Source organism: Myxine glutinosa, chromosome 4 (assembly GCF_964187855.1).
Source record: "Myxine glutinosa chromosome 4, kmMyxGlut1.1, whole genome shotgun sequence".
Taxonomy (NCBI): Eukaryota; Metazoa; Chordata; class Myxini; order Myxiniformes; family Myxinidae; genus Myxine; species Myxine glutinosa.
The window spans coordinates 32,411,191-32,427,326 of NC_136264.1; the positions used below are offsets into that span (position 1 = coordinate 32,411,191).

General features: G+C 45.3%; 1 protein-coding gene across 1 annotated transcript in view; it reads right to left on the minus strand.

Annotated features, from left to right (window-relative positions):
* The window catches only part of ANO8 (anoctamin 8), a 90,870-nt gene that overhangs the window by 60,750 nt on the left and 13,984 nt on the right, over positions 1–16,136 (minus strand). The window contains exons 2-7 of the mRNA XM_078775623.1: positions 16,044–16,129; positions 15,697–15,820; positions 12,260–12,398; positions 9,715–9,811; positions 6,705–6,821; positions 3,889–4,016 (exon numbers count right to left, since the gene is read on the minus strand). Of these exons, the coding sequence (XP_078631749.1) occupies positions 3,889–4,016; positions 6,705–6,821; positions 9,715–9,811; positions 12,260–12,398; positions 15,697–15,820; positions 16,044–16,074 (636 nt within the window). The 5' untranslated portion in view covers positions 16,075–16,129. The remainder of the gene's footprint in view (positions 1–3,888; positions 4,017–6,704; positions 6,822–9,714; positions 9,812–12,259; positions 12,399–15,696; positions 15,821–16,043; positions 16,130–16,136) is intronic.

Consider the following 16,136-nt stretch of genomic DNA (forward strand, 5'->3'; position numbering starts at 1 on the left):
ATGAAAACAGCGTGGGGAAACATACAGACGGGGGATCAAACTTTTCAGCTGAGGTCACAGATAGGCGGCGGTGGAGCCAGTGGAAGAAGAAGAACCTCAAGAAGACAATATATTCCGGCAAGGAAGAGAAGCACAGTACTCGCAAGGATAGAAAAGGTCATAGGTAGGAAGGGGAGGATGGGGTGGAGGAGTGGGGCGTGGGGGGCCAAGTCATACCGAATACTTTTTTAAAATGGGATTGTAATGGTATTACATTAGTTGTGTGGAACCGGAAGTGCTTGCTTGCGTTTTCGAATATGAAGGTGGAGTTCCGGGTAGGGGGAGGCGGTGTGTGTACGGGGTCGTTGTACATCAACATGATTCCGGGTGCTGCAATAAATGATTCTCTTTGACATCGCCTCGTGATCTATTCTACATCAGAACCTTACAGCACGTGCTGCTTCATTGCTTGGTGCTCAGCATTTACACAGGACAGAGCTCGATCAATCATAGGTTGGCAATATTGTGCAGGCTTAAGGGCCTAATGGCCTCCCTCCTGAGTTGAATTTACTTGCAAGGGAATCTCATATTATTATTACTAGGGCGTACCCGTACGTGGGTGCAAAAAAACATGCGTGCAAACAACAACAACAAAAAAAAACTTTGAAACCACGTGGCAGTAACGACCACAGAACCCCCCCCTCTATTTACATGAAATGGTTTGGTCCATTCGCAAAGCCAAAGCGAACGGCTTGCGAGTACGGTAGAACCCCCCCTCTATTTACATGAAATGGTTTGGTCCATTCGCAAAGCCAAAGCGAACGGCTTGCGAGTACGGTAGAACCCCCCCCCCCCTCTATTTACATGAAATGGTTTGGTCCATTCGCAAAGCCAAAGCGAACGGTTGGTAAATAAATCGCCATAGCTCGGTAACTACTTCTCCGATTAATATGAAACCTTGAAAAGGCACATCCTCAGGTCCCCAGCAATATACCTGGCAAGTTTCAAGTATATCGGACCCGTGGTTGTCGAGAAACAGCGGTCACAGACAAACAAACACACAGACACACACACAGAGATTACTGGAATTATAGATAGACTAGGACGTGCCCGTACGTGGGTGCCCGTTCCTTGCCAAAAAAAAAAGCCGCAGCTCGGATGGCGCTGCAGTTAATCGGGCCTGTATCGGCAGAGTTATTATAAACGTGTACTACAATCGATCGTACCTTACAACAATCAACACAGATTGCAACGTCAAATAAATGAATACGCTCTCAAATGTGCCGTCCGAGGCAGCGTCTGCTCGCCACGTTCAGCATCAGTACGTCGTCACTATGACTATCCGTAAGTCCGGAAGTGACGTCCTCATTTGACTGTCCGGAAGGTCGCATATCGCAGTTACGATGAATCGCAAATTAGTTTTAATTAGTTTTAAAACATAGTTTAACGCCAACATAGTTTGCCAACGTGAAATAAATGAATACGCTCTCAAATGTGCCGTCCGAGGCAGAGTCTGTTCGCCACGTTCGGCACACGTGATAGCTCGCTGCTCTCTGATTGGTTGAATCGTTTTTTGGACATAGCTCGGTAACTACTTCTCCGATTAATATGAAACCTTGAAAAGGCACATCCTCAGGTCCCCAGCAATATATCTGGCAAGTTTCAATTAGATCGGACCCGTGGTTGTCGAGAAACAGCGGTCACAGACACACAGACACACAGAGATTACTGGAATTATAGATAGACTAGGGCATGCCCGTACTATATATATATCTAAAATTATATCCCCCCCCCCTCTATTTACATGAAATGGTTTGGTCCAAAGCGAACGGCTTGCGAGTACGGTGACAATCCCCCCCCTCTATTTACATGAAATGGTTTGGTCCAAAGCGAACGGCTTGCGAGTACGGTGACAATCCCACCCCTCTATTTACATGAAATGGTTTGGTCCAAAGCGAACGGCTTGCGAGTACGGTGACAATCCCCCCCCTCTATTTACATGAAATGGTTTGGTCCAAAGCGAACGGCTTGCGGAGTTTGGTAAAGAAATCGCCATAGCTCGGTAACTACTTGTCCGATTAATATGAAACCTTGAAAAGGCACATCCTCAGGTCCCCAGCAATATACCTGGCAAGTTTCAAGTATATCGGACCCGTGGTTGTCGAGAAACAGCGGTCACAGACAAACACACAGACATACACACATACACACACACACACAGAGATTACTGGAATTATAGATAGACTAGGGCATGCCCGTACTATATATATATCTAAAATTATATCCCCCCCCTCTATTTACATGAAATGGTTTGGTCCAAAGCGAACGGCTTGCGAGTACGGTGACAATCCCCCCCCCCCCTCTATTTACATGAAATGGTTTGGTCCAAAGCGAACGGCTTGCGGAGTTTGGTAAAGAAATCGGCATAGCATGCACAAACGCGCAGGAAAGCGAAAGAATCGCAAATTAGTTTTAATTAGTTTTAAAACATTGTTTAACGCCAACATAGCGGCAACATAGTTTGCCAACGTGAAATAAATGAATACGCTCTCAAATGTGCCGTCCGAGGCAGAGTCTGTTCGCCACGTTCGGCACACGTGATAGCTCGCTGCTCTCTGATTGGTTGAATCGTTTTTTGGACATAGCTCGCTAACTACTTGTCCGATTAATATGAAACCTTGAAAAGGCACATCCTCGGGTCCCCAGCAATATACCTGGCAAGTTTAAAGTATATCGGACCCGTGGTTGTCGAGAAACAGCGGTCACAGACATACATACATACATACATACATACATACATACATACACACAGAGATTACTGTAATTATAGATAGACTAGGGCATGCCCGTACGTGGGTGCAATGCCCGTACGTGGGTACGTGGGTACGTGGGTGCGAGTACGGTGACAATCCCCCCCCCCCTCTATTTACATGAAATGGTTTGGTCCATGAAATGGTTTGGTCCATTCGCAACGCCAAAGCGAACGGCGAACGGCTTGCGAGTACGGTGACAATCCCCCCCTCTATTTACATGAAATGGTTTGGTCCATTCGCAACGACCACAGAACCCCCCCCCTCTATTTACATGAAATGGTTTGGTCCATTCGCAACGCCAAAGCGAACGGCGAACGGCTAAATCGCCATAGCTCGGTAACTACTTGTCCGATTAATTTCAAACCTTGAAAAGGCACATCCTCGGGTCCCCAGCAATATACCTGGCAAGTTTCAAGTATATCGGACCGGTAGTTGTCGAGAAACAGCGGTCGCATACAAACATACAAACACACACACAGAGATTAGTGGAATTATAGATAGACTAGGGCATGCCCGTACTATATATATGCCCGTACTATATATATATCTAAAATTATATCCCCCCCCCTCTATTTACATGAAATGGTTTGGTCCATTCGCAACGCCAAAGCGAACGGCGAACGGCTTGCGAGTACGGTGACAATCCCCCCCTCTATTTACATCAAATGGTTTGGTCCATTCGCAACGACCACAGAACCCCCCCCTCTATTTACATGAAATGGTTTGGTCCATTCGCAACGCCAAAGCGAACGGCGAACGGCTAAATCGCCATAGCTCGGTAAGTACTTGTCCGATTAATATGAAACCTTGAAAAGGCACATCCTCGGGTCCCCAGCAATATACCTGGCAAGTTTAAAGTATATCGGACCCGTGGTTGTCGAGAAACAGCGGTCACAGACAAACATACACACATACACACATACACACATACACACATACACACATACACACATACACACAGAGATTAATGGAATTATAGATAGATGAAATGCTATAAGTTTGGGGATGAGAGGACAGACGGTGCATGTTGTTCTGTGCTCTTTTGATGCAGTGCTTCGATGGGTCGAGGAATGTTCGACCAGAGGCCCCATCTTACCTGGTCCGAGTCGACACACAGCCACAGCAGCAATCCAAAGCATGCCGGATAGATGAGGGAGGACTTGAAATATGACATCCAAGCAAAATACATGGCAATCTTCATTCCAAAGTAGCCACATATGTCATCTGGTGGTGAAATGGTTCATTTATAGGGATCTGAGGATTGATCTATGATCATTGGTGTTCTCTCTACATGCATTTAACAAGGAATTAAAACAAATCTGCTTGGGAATGAAGGTCAAATAATACGTACTTAAATTTTAAGTATTAAAAAAATATTCTAAACAAGCAAAAGTACCTGGCATTGCCAGGCAACACTGGGTTCCTTCTCCCACTTCTTCCCCTCCCTCTTCCCACCCTTTCCCCTCCCTCCTCCCACCCTTTCCCCTCCCTCCTCCCACCCTTACCCCTCCCTCCTCCCACCCGTACCCCTCCCTCCTCCCACCCTTACCCCTCCCTCCTCCCACCCTTACCCCTCCTTCCTCCCACCCTTACCCCTCCCACCCTTACCCCTTCCTCCTCCCACCCTTACTCACACCCATCTCACTCCCTCTGGATTGCCACGCCACCCCTTTCCCTCTCCTCCTCTGACCTCCATTGTTCCCCTCCCTCCTCCCACCCTTTCTCCTCCCTCCTCCCACCATTACCCCTCCCTCCTCCCACACTTTCTCCCCCCTCCTCCCACACTTTCTCCTCCCTCCTCCCACCCATCTCACTCCCTCTGGATTGCCATGCCACCCCTTCCCCTCTCCTCCTCTGACATCCATCGTTCCCCTCCCACCTCCACCTTAACGCTTCCCTCCTCCCACACTTTCTCCTCCCTCCTCCCACCCATCTCACTCCCTCTGGATTGCCATGCCACCCCTTCCCCTCTCCTCCTCTGACCTCCACCGTTCTCCTCCCTCCTCCCACCCTTACCCCTCCCTCCTCCCACCCTTTCTCCTCCCTCCTCCCACCATTACCCCTCCCTCCTCCCACACTTTCTCCTCCCTCCTCCCACACTTTCTCCTCCCTCCTCCCACACTTTCCCCTCCCTCCTCCCACCCCTCTCACTCCCTCCTCCCACCCCTCTCACTCCCTCTGGACTGCCACGCCACCCCTTTCCCTCCCCTCCTCTGACCTCCCTCCTCCCACCCTTTCACCTCCCTCCTCCCACCCTTTCACCTCCCTCCTCCCACCCTTTCACCTCCCTCCTCCCACCCTTACCCCTCCCTCCTCCCACACTTTCGCCTCCCTCCTCCCACCCCTCTCACTCCCTCTGGACTGCCATGCCACCCCTTTCCCTCTCCTCCTCTGACCTCCATCGTTCCCCTGCCTCCTCCCACCCTTTCTCCTCCATCCTCCCACACTTTCTCCTCCCTCCTCCCACACTTTCTCCTCCCTCCTCCCACACTATCTCCTCCCTCCTCCCACCCATCTCACTCCCTCTGGACTGCCACGCCACCCCTTCCCCTCGCCCCTCTGACATCCACCGTTCCCCTTCCTCTTCCCACTGCCAGGAAAAATCGCGTCATGTATTAATGCATAAAATCTCTCCAAGCTCCTAATTTGAAAAATATAGCGCTTACAAAAGTGATGTAGACAGCGATTCGTAGGTTTGAAGATCAGGCATTCGATGAGATGAGTGAGGAGAGTTAAGCGATGAATGTTTTATGCTTTATTGTGCAGAAATTGCTGCGGCCTGTTCCAAGTCAAGACATTGTTGAGCAGTGGCTTAAGACCTCTGCAAGGCGACAGCCAGCTGACCAAGATGGTACGCCGCCATCTTGGTAAGCCTTGTTTTATTTTATTTTATGATGAGCACCCCTTAGATGATCTTCAAAAGAGGTGCTTAAACTTACCCAAATACCCAGTTTTATTAATGCACTCACTTTTGCTGTGGTCTGGAGTACTGAAAAGTGATCCCTATCTAGAAAATCAGCTCAACAGATCAGGTAAGCTCTCATATGTGGCATAAGAGACGTTTTAGAGAAGATACTCCAACCTTAGTTTTGTGTATAGCAGGTGGGTCCGACATTTTCTTTTCTGCATCATCCCTGCATAGAGAGTGCTGGCGCACTCTCTGATATCATAATATTAAAGGTCACGTGACACCTTATCCTTATCCAATTGGAATGTAATTGTTTTTGGTAAGAGTACTGTTGCTACTAGTAATTACCTTCGCAAAAGCGGAAGGTTATGTTTTGATCGCTGTGTATTTATTTGTATGTCTGTGTGTGTGTGTGTATGTTATTCGCATAACTCAAAAAGTATTCAACCGAATTGCATGAAATTTGGTGGGATGATTGGTTATTATACGGGACACATTTGATTAGATTTTGGGAGCAATCGGGTCAAAGGTCAAGGTCAAGGTCACGAAAAGGTCAAAATCGTATTTTTGTTGTTCTGTTCCCTACACTCCCATGCCAAGTACAGAACAGTAGCTGCGGCGAAGGTATGCGCTCTACCGAGTGTGCCCGTTCTAGTTACCTTCGCAAAAGCGGAAGGTTATGTTTTGATCGCTGTGTATTTATTTGTATGTCTGTGTGTGTGTGTGTGTATGTTATTCGCATAACTCAAAAAGTATTCAACCGAATTGCATGAAATTTGGTGGGATGATTGGTTATTATACGGGACACATGTGATTAGATTTTGGGAGCAATCGGGTCAAAGGTCAAGGTCAAGGTCACGAAAAGGTCAAAATCGTATTTTTACCAAGTACAGAACAGTAGCTGCGGCGAAGGTATGCGCTCTACCGAGTGCCCGTTCTAGTTCAACATTGCTTTAATCATTGTGTTATAATAGTATAAAATATTCAGACTCTTTGTTTCTCACCCAGGGGCTGACTTTGAGCTATTCCCCAGAGCCATTTACGTGTGAGGCTGCGCAGAGCCGGAGGGTCATGCAGGGGATACACCTGGCTCACCAAACGGCACGCCACAAGTTCAGGTACTGTGTGAATGGGCAGGGGCAATTGGATAAGAAAAAACACAAAAACTCATTCATCCTTATAAACATTCACCACATTATAGTGATTGTGCAGTTCAATTTCATCAAAGTGAACTATGTTGACAGGTAACAGACCGCTGCATGATTAAACTGCGAAATAAGTCTTGGGTACAACCAACAGTCATTACTGTGGCCAATTGTCAAGAGTGTTGAGATTGGCAGGACAGGTCTGAGATTAGTGCACTCTCCTTTGAGCTGTGTAGTCTGGATTTGATTCCTGACCAGACTATAAACTGTCAACCTGTTACTTTCCAGGGAGGTGTTGCCTCACCATATGGTGCCCCTTTTGCGGAACTTTACGCTAGCTGTCCCATCTATTAATATTTGCTTCTCGACGTTAAAAAGCCAAAGTACACAGTAAAACAAGACTGTCCCATGGGCATACACTTGCCCCTAAGCCTGAAGGTTGAAGTACTCGGTCAATCAAGCAGCCACATCCTAACCCCGAAGGGTCAGAATACATGGTCATACATTTGGATAGTATGATATGATTTAGAGCACTTTAGCATTTTTTTCTGCTTCTGTTTGCATCAATTTCAGATAAAAAGTAGTTTTAAAGATTGGCATGGCCATGAAATTTCAGTATGATATCATGTATTGGAAAAAGTATCATGTGTTATGGTTAAATTGCCAAAATCAAGACTTTCTGCTCACCTTCACTCCTTCATTCCTCTTTTCTCCCGCCTCTGGAACAAACTCCCTCACTCTCTTCAATCCCACTCCACCCTCCAGGTCTTTAAAACAGCTGTTCACCACCATCTCTTATCCTCCCCCATCCAAAACCTTGATCTTTTCTACCCCCGCTAATTTCGGTCCCCTTGTGTTTTATACCTCTTCCCCCCCCACCCCCCCTCCCCTTCCCACGCCTCCTGCCCCCAAGCCCTCTCCCTCCCACACTTCTCCCTGCTCTCAAATGTTGTGGTTGTGTGCTTCCCCTTCTCTCCCCATCTTGTCTTCCGCTCCCTCTTTTTGTATATTTTGTTTGGCTGGTTGATTTGTTTGTGAAATAAATGTTTGCTCTTTCACGAGCCTCGATTCAGTATACAAAAAAAGAAAAAGAAAAAAAAAAAGTGACACCTCTCGTGGCAAAAGCCGCTAACAGTGAAAGTCTTCATCATGTGACCGCCAATGGATTAACTTGAGAATTTTGTCAATTGCAGATACACATAATACCCGATTCATGTCAAAGTGGAACTTCTTTATTTGAATTTTTTTACAAAATAATTAAAAAGGAAAAGTTGAAATGTCTTGAGTCAATAAGTATTCAACCCCTTTGCTATGACACTCCAAATTGAGCTCAGGTGCATCCAATTTCCTTTGATCATCCTTGAGATTTCTCTCCAACTTGATTGGAGTCCACCTGTGACCAATTCAATGAATTGGACATGATTTAGAAGAAACAAACCTTTCTATATAAGGTGTCAGAGTTAACAGTGCATGTGAAAGCAGAAACTCGACCATGAAGTCCAAGGAACTGCACGTAGAACTCCGAGATAGAATTGTGAGGAGGCATAGATCTGGGGAAGGGTATAAAACGATTTATATAGAGTGTTGAAAGTTTCCAAGAGCACAGTGAGCTCCATCTTTAGGAAACGGAAAAAATATAGAAGAATATGGAAATACCCAGACTCTTCCTAGAGCTGGCAACTGGGAAAGAAGGACCTTGGTCAGGGAGGTGACCAAGAACCCAATGACCAATCTGACAGAACTACAGAGTTTCTTCGCTGAGATGGAAGAACCTGCCGGAAGGACAATGGTCTCTGCAGCACTTCAGAAATCTTGGCTTTATGGGAGAGTGGCCAGACAGAAGCCATTCCTGAGAAAAAGGCACATGACAGCACGCCTGGAGTTTCCAAAAAGGCACGTGAAATAGTCAAAGCATAAGGTAAAATATTCTGTGGTCTGATGAGATGAAAATTGAACTCTTTGGCCGGAATGCAAAGTGCTACATCTGGTGGAAACCGAGCACATCTCTTCACCTATCTAACACCGTCCCTACCGTGAAGCATGGTGGTGGCAGCATCATGCCATGGGGATGCTCTTCAGTGGCAGGGACTGGGAGACTTGTAAGGAAAGAGGGAACAATGAATGAAGCCAAATATAAGCAAATCCTTGAGGAGAACATGCTTTATAGAGCAAAAGACCTTTGACTGCGGTGAATATTTACGTTCGAACAGGCCAATGACCCCAAGCATACAGCCAAAGCAACACGAGAATGGCTTCAGAACAAGAACGTGATAGTTCTTGAGTGGTCCAGCTGAAGCCCAGACTTGAATCCCATTGATTATCTGTGGAAAAACTTGAAGATTGCTGTTCACAGATGCTCCCCATCTTGACAGAGCTTGAGCAAATCTGCGAGGAAGAATGGAAGAAACTCCCCAAATCCAGCTGTGCAAAGCTGACGCAGACATACCCAAGAAGACTTGAAGCTGTAATCACTGCCAAAGGCATTTCTACGAAGTATTGACTCAGTGGCTTGAATACTTATGTAAATTAGATATTTCTGTGTTTCATTTTTAATTATTTTGTATTTTTTTTTTTTAATCCACTTTTTACATACATTTTAAATCCAGGCTGTAACACAACAAAATGTGAAAAAAGTCAAGGGGTGTGAATACTTTCTGAAGGCACTGTATGTGTTGCAGTCTGGAAGTTACAAATAAATCAAATGCATGAAGTACCTTGATATCAAGATTATGAATTAAACACAGTCAGACACTTCTTTTGCATTTCCATGATCAATTTCTCCTGTTGAAGAAAAAGAGTTGTACTCGCTGTTGTTTGTTCCATTCGGCTACCCTTAAGGTATTGCTTCTACCCAGCACCACAGACTTACTGATGGGCTGGCCCTCGTGGAACTTAATGCCAGCAACTCGCTCTCCATGACATGCACGCAGGTCATTCAGCCAGTGGCGCATGATAGTCTGGCGCTCCTGTACACATGTTTGCAAAAGAGGGTGGAAAGGTTCCCAACATTAAACAATGCTAAGCATGTATTTTCAGATTTTTATTTTTGCAGAAATTGATATGTACAGAGGGTCCCGGATAAGACTTTCTTTAATATGCAGTGACAGACTGCTGGTTGCATCATTTCCAGAGGTGGTGCAGCTATGCTACTGATGCAGTGCCCCTGTAGGTTCGAGCAGCAACTTCGAATTTGGCCAGCTTTCTGGCGAGGGGATAACCTACCTCGAGGTTATCCTGTCAAAGCCGTCCGGCTAAGCTCTAGCGATAGTGTGTGCGTTGTCGATCTCAAGAACAAACTTTCTTGGTCACTTTAATCGAGCTACTGAATAAGTACACTCGACCTAGGTCTTACAATAGTCTTCATTTGTGTATGCATCCGGAAGGCTGGCAGAAAGGTTTTGAAGCCATTGTACGCTCGACGGAACCCAGACATTGGGGGATATTTTCAACAATTTTGCAAATGGCGAGTTCGACCAGGGATGTTCATCGACAACTACCATACGACTCAGGTCAGTCGAGCAAGTCTCCATATATCTAGTACTGGTTCAGTATGTACAAGTGCACAGTACGCAGGTCATTTTCAATGGTATATGGGATGTGTTGGTGGTAGTGGTAGTGTTTGGTCTGATAGACTTCACCATGTGGTGGCCATCTTGGGGAAAAAAACTAAAAAAAAAAAAAAAATCTTGGGAATTTTTTTTCTTGGGAAAATGTGCTTACAGTTTATTAAAAGTGCTTAACCAGCCTAACAATACTGCAACATGAAACTAAAACATAGGGGCAATACCACTGGTGCTCACCTGGTAGAATAAACGGTATACTGCATGACTAAAGGTATTTTAAACCGATTTCAATGATTGCTGGAAGACAGGGTAGCATGTAGAATCATACTATTCATAAGACTTTAATCATAAGACATAATCATAAGACTTTAAACAAACAAACAAAAAAATACCTAATTTGGAGGGCAACTCCCCCCCCCCCCCACCCCCCAATACTCCCCCAAGCAAACCAAACCCCCCAACTCCCACCCCGTGTACATCCTCAGACCGTAATTTTTCCAATGCCTTGAACTTTGAACAAACATTGGTACATCACTGATGATGAAGGTTGTGGTGAAGTTTCATAGAAATTGTGTGTGTAGGTTCTGAGAGAAAAACAAATACCTATTTTGAGGGACAAGCCCCCCCCCTCTGCCCCCCTCAATAGACCACCTTAGACCCCCATTTTTTTAAATGCCAGGAACAAACGTTGGTACAACACGGGTGATTAAGGTTGTAGCCAAGTTTCATCAGAATTGCATGTGTAGTTTCTGAGAAGAAAGCAAATACCTATTTTGGGGGCAACCCTCCCCCCACCCCCACCCCCCGTATACCCCAAAAGGGGCAGATTTTTTAAATGCCGTGAACAAACTTTGGTACATCACGGGTGGTGAAGGTTGTGGTGAAGTTTCATCGAAATCGTGTGTGTAGTTTCTGAGAAGAAAGTAAATATCTATTTTAGGGGGGTCAAACCTGGACCCACTTTGACCCCCCGTAAACGTCCTCAGATTTCGATTTTCTTAGTTCAGTGAACAATCTTCGGTACATCACGGGTGATGAAGGTTGTGATCAAGTTTCATTGAAATAGTGTGTTTAGTTTCAGAGGAAAAGGGCTAACCCCCGCTCTAGCAGGGAAAATGACCTTAAAATGCCTGTTGTGTTGTGTAGTTTCAAAGGAAAAAGCAAAATCCTATTTTGGGGAGTCAAACATGGACCAACTTTGACCCCCTGTAAATCCCCTAAGACACCAATTTTTTTTAATGCCGTGAACAAACTTTAGTCACAACACAACAAATATCATTTATACCAAATTTGGTCACAATCCCATCAGCGGTTTCAGTGAAGAAATTGCAAGTGTTTACGGACGGAAGGATGGACTGACAACGCACCATCACATAAGCTCCCGTGAACTTCATTCCAGGTGAGCTAAAAAAAAAACACAACACCATCATGTTCGCGGCGCGTAGAAGATGTTTTTTTTGCATATGTCCAGCATAGCTGCATATCTGGTAAAAGATGAGTTTATAAATGTGTCAAGCTATCGGCTTGTGAAATTATTATTTTTTGCGTCCCCGGAAAACTGCGAATTTGCGGAACACGGCCGTGAATAGAAAAAAAATCCGCGAATTAGCGGGACACTTTTTCGCAAATAGAGAAACAGGTCGCACTTTATCAACCGCGAATACGTGGAACCCGCGAATAGCGGAACCATGAATAGCGGGGATGTTAAACTATATATTTAACAACCCTCACAGCTTCCACTCCCAGCAGCTGTCCATTAAATAAGTAACCAAGCATCGATTAATACAGTTTCATTTTATTATTTTGCAATTGATGCTGACATTGGCGAGCAAATATGGGACCTGGTCGTGCCTGAGATGAGAACAATGTGTCTCCACAAATGCTGCTGCTGAAGAGGGCACACTCGGCAACAGTGAACGGGCGCAGAGATCCACCCAGGTCTGCACGGATGGGCTTCAAAAGGCCAAGTCGCTCGGCCCCGTTCATCAAGCTGCAAAAGACCCATTTGTATACGTGTTGAGAATAAGGGAAAGAATCCAATTCAGTCCACAATTACTGTGTAGTTGAATTTGAACACTTAATGACAAGATCATTTCAACAGACACAATCACAAATGTCCATTGTTACCCACAATTCAAAGCCACCCATCTGCCGCTACTATTCAGAATAAATCCTTCCTCTTGCCATTCCCTTTTCTTCATTTCTTTATCTTTTAACAAGCAAACTTTTGAAATGATGTAAGAATGCTAATGAGGCCTTTTGCACACACAATGCATGTGTTTACACTGACTCGGTTCTGCTCACTGGGCACTTTTAACCTGCCGTTGTCAGCGTAAAATGTGTAATTTAAAGTTTTTCTATACATCATTTTCAGCATTTAGACGAGAGTGGCAATGTCTAGGTGGTTAGCCATAATTTTTATATTCCTGAATGCAAATCGCACTCATGGAAATATAGGAAATCTGAAAAATATCCGTGGATGAGAGGTGCCGAGTTCATAACATCTCCTGTTAGTACAAGCTAGTAGCGGCAGTAGATATATAATACACACACACACACACACACACACACACACACACACACACACACACACACACACACACACACACACGCACACGCTTCTTTTATCAAAAGTTGCAAAAATCTAGTATAATTTCAATTGTGGCCCTGGATCCAAACAAATATATATATTTATGACGGCCCTCACAGCTCCCACTCCCAGCAGACGTCCATAAAATAAGTAACCAACACTGCCATGTTCAAAGATCCAAATGTTTGGGTAGAACACGCTCAGTTCAAATTCCACTGACTAGCAGCGATGGTTGAAGGTTTGAGTAGAACGCACTCAGTTCAAAGTACACTGCCTAGCAGCGATGGTTGAAGGTTTGGGTAGAACGCACTCAGTTCAAAGTACGCTTACTGGCAGCGATGGTTGAAGGTTTGGGTAGAACGCACTCAGTTCAAAGTATGCTCACTGGCAGCGATGGTTGAAGGTTTGGGTAGAACGTGCTCAGTTCAAAGTACGCTTACTGGCAGCGATGGTTGAAGGTTTGGGTAGAACGCACTCAGTTCAAAGTATGCTCACTGGCAGCGATGGTTGAAGGTTTGGGTAGAACGTGCTCAGTTCAAAGTACGCTTACTGGCAGCGATGGTTGAAGGTTTGGGTAGAACGCACTCAGTTCAAAGTATGCTCACTGGCAGCGATGGTTGAAGGTTTGGGTAGAACGCGCTCAGTTCAAAGTACGCTTACTGGCAGCGATGGTTGAAGGTTTGGGTAGAACGCACTCAGTTCAAAGTATGCTCACTGGCAGCGATGGTTGAAGGTTTGGGTAGAACGTGCTCAGTTCAAAGTACACTGCCTAGCAGCGATGGTTGAAGGTTTGGGTAGAACGCGCTCAGTTCAAAGTACGCTTTCTGGCAGCGATGGTTGAAGGTTTGGGTAGAACACGCTCAGTTCAAAGTACGCTTACTGGCAGCGATGGTTGAAGGTTTGGGTAGAACGCACTCAGTTCAAAGTACGCTCACTGGCAGCGATGGTTGAAGGTTTGGGTAGAACGTGCTCAGTTCAAAGTACACTGACTAGTAGCGATGGTCGAAGGTTTGGGTAGAACACGCTCAGTTCAAAGTACACTGACTAGTAGCGATGGTTGAAGGTTTGGGTAGAACGCGCTCAGTTCAACGTACACTGACTAGTAGCGATGGTTGAAGGTTTGGGTAGAACGCGCTCAGTTCAAAGTACACTGACTAGTAGCGATGGTCGAAGGTTTGGGTAGAACGCGCTCAGTTCAAAGTACACTGACTAGTAGCGATGGTTGAAGGTTTGGGTAGAACACACTCAGTTCAATGTACGCTCACTGGCAGCGATGGTCGAAGGTTGGGGTAGAACGCACTCAGTTCAAAGTCCACTCACTGGCAGCGATGGTTGAAGGTTTGGGTAGAACACACTCAGTTCAAAGAACGCTCACTGGCAGCGATGGTCGAAGGTTTGGGTAGTACGCACTCAGTTCAAAGTCCACTCACTGGCAGCATTATCTTATCGTTATCTTCATTATTTATCTTCAAAAGGGGTGTTTACGTTTACCGAAATACACAGTTTTCATTCATTCACTCCCTTTGAGTTCCCTTAGTACGCATGCAAAGTTTCGGGCGACGAGGTTTCATGGTTTTGAATTTATGGAGGAAACCACTGACACACACACACACACACACACACACACACACACACACACACACACACATATTTATTACTATAGATTTTGAACAAGTTCAGCTTTCCATGCCTTACCTCAAATATTTGTTGTCCTCATGTGCCAGAAATATCCGAGTTATGTTGTCTTGTTACTCTTGTCTATCCATGTGTCTATTTCATGATAATAAACCCTTTTATTATAAGAGACGTTTGCTGTCTTTGGCCTCCTTTGTGTGGCGCCTCCAAGTTCGGCCTCGGATTGGAGCGATCCTTGGGTTTTTGTAGATGTTAAAGGCCAATTAATTGAATGCAGTGTGAATTCGTTAAACTCTGCGATCTTCAGGAGTCGCAAAAGCTTCTGGCGTAACGGGTGATGTTAGTCAGAGCCGTCGGCGCGAGAGTATGTGAGAAAGTGACTGAAATATCAAAGGGCTAAACTTATTGTTTGGACAAGCAAGACTTTTGACTAACATTATTAGATAATATTCCAATGTTATCCAACTTTACTTTTTTTTGTATACAAGATCGAGGCTCGTGTAAGAGCTAACATCAATCACAAAAAAAAATAAAACGGACACACAAAACATACAATAAAGGGAGCGGGTGACAAGATAGGGAGAGAGAGGGAAGCACACACGTACAGCAGCAGAGAACAGGGACATCGGGAGATCTGTGGGAGGGAGAGGGCTTGGGGGGGAGGAGGCATGGGAAGGCAGGAGAGGTATAAAACACATGGACACTACGAGGACTTCCAGGAAAGAAGTTGGTATTTCAAAAAAAGTGGATCTGGGGGTGAATTAATGGGGGTAGAACAGATCAAGGTTTTGGATGGGGGAAGATAAGAGATGGTGGTGAACAGCTGTTTTAAAGACCTGGAGGGAGGAGTGGGATTGAAGAGAGTGAGGGAGTTTGCTCCAGAGGTGGGAGAAAAGGAATGAAGGAGTGAAGGTGAGCAGAGAGTCTTGGCAATTGAATGGAGAAGATAAACCACAAATCACATGATGCAAGCTTTCAGGTCATGGTATAGACTATAGATCTATAGTTTGATCTATCAACAACAGCAATTTCTTGTAGCAAAGCAAAAGAAGTGATTTCATGCCTGCTGTGTGCTGCGGTGAGGCAGAGGTAGGGGTTCAAACCATGATGCACGTTGACCAATATTTGTGGAGCACAAATACGCAGTCGTTCAAGCAGCCAAAGCACAGGCACATCTCCCGCCTCCTCTGTTCAAACATGTGCACGCACACAGTGAAATACACACACCAGGAAATGCCCTCCTGTGGGTTCGGGAAATGCCCTCCTAGCTACCACATATCCTCAGACACCGATTGGCAAACATTCGGTACAAAAGGAAAAATGATTCCTTACCTCAAATGCATATCATTCAAAGTATCTCTCACCTGTGATCAGCAGGTTCAAAATGAGGGACAATGATGATGCATTTACCATTAAATGAGATGACAACATCACACTCCATGGTTTCGACCAAAACGAACAAAGACTGTAAACCTTCTGCACTTTGTTTTGATTCACTGGAAA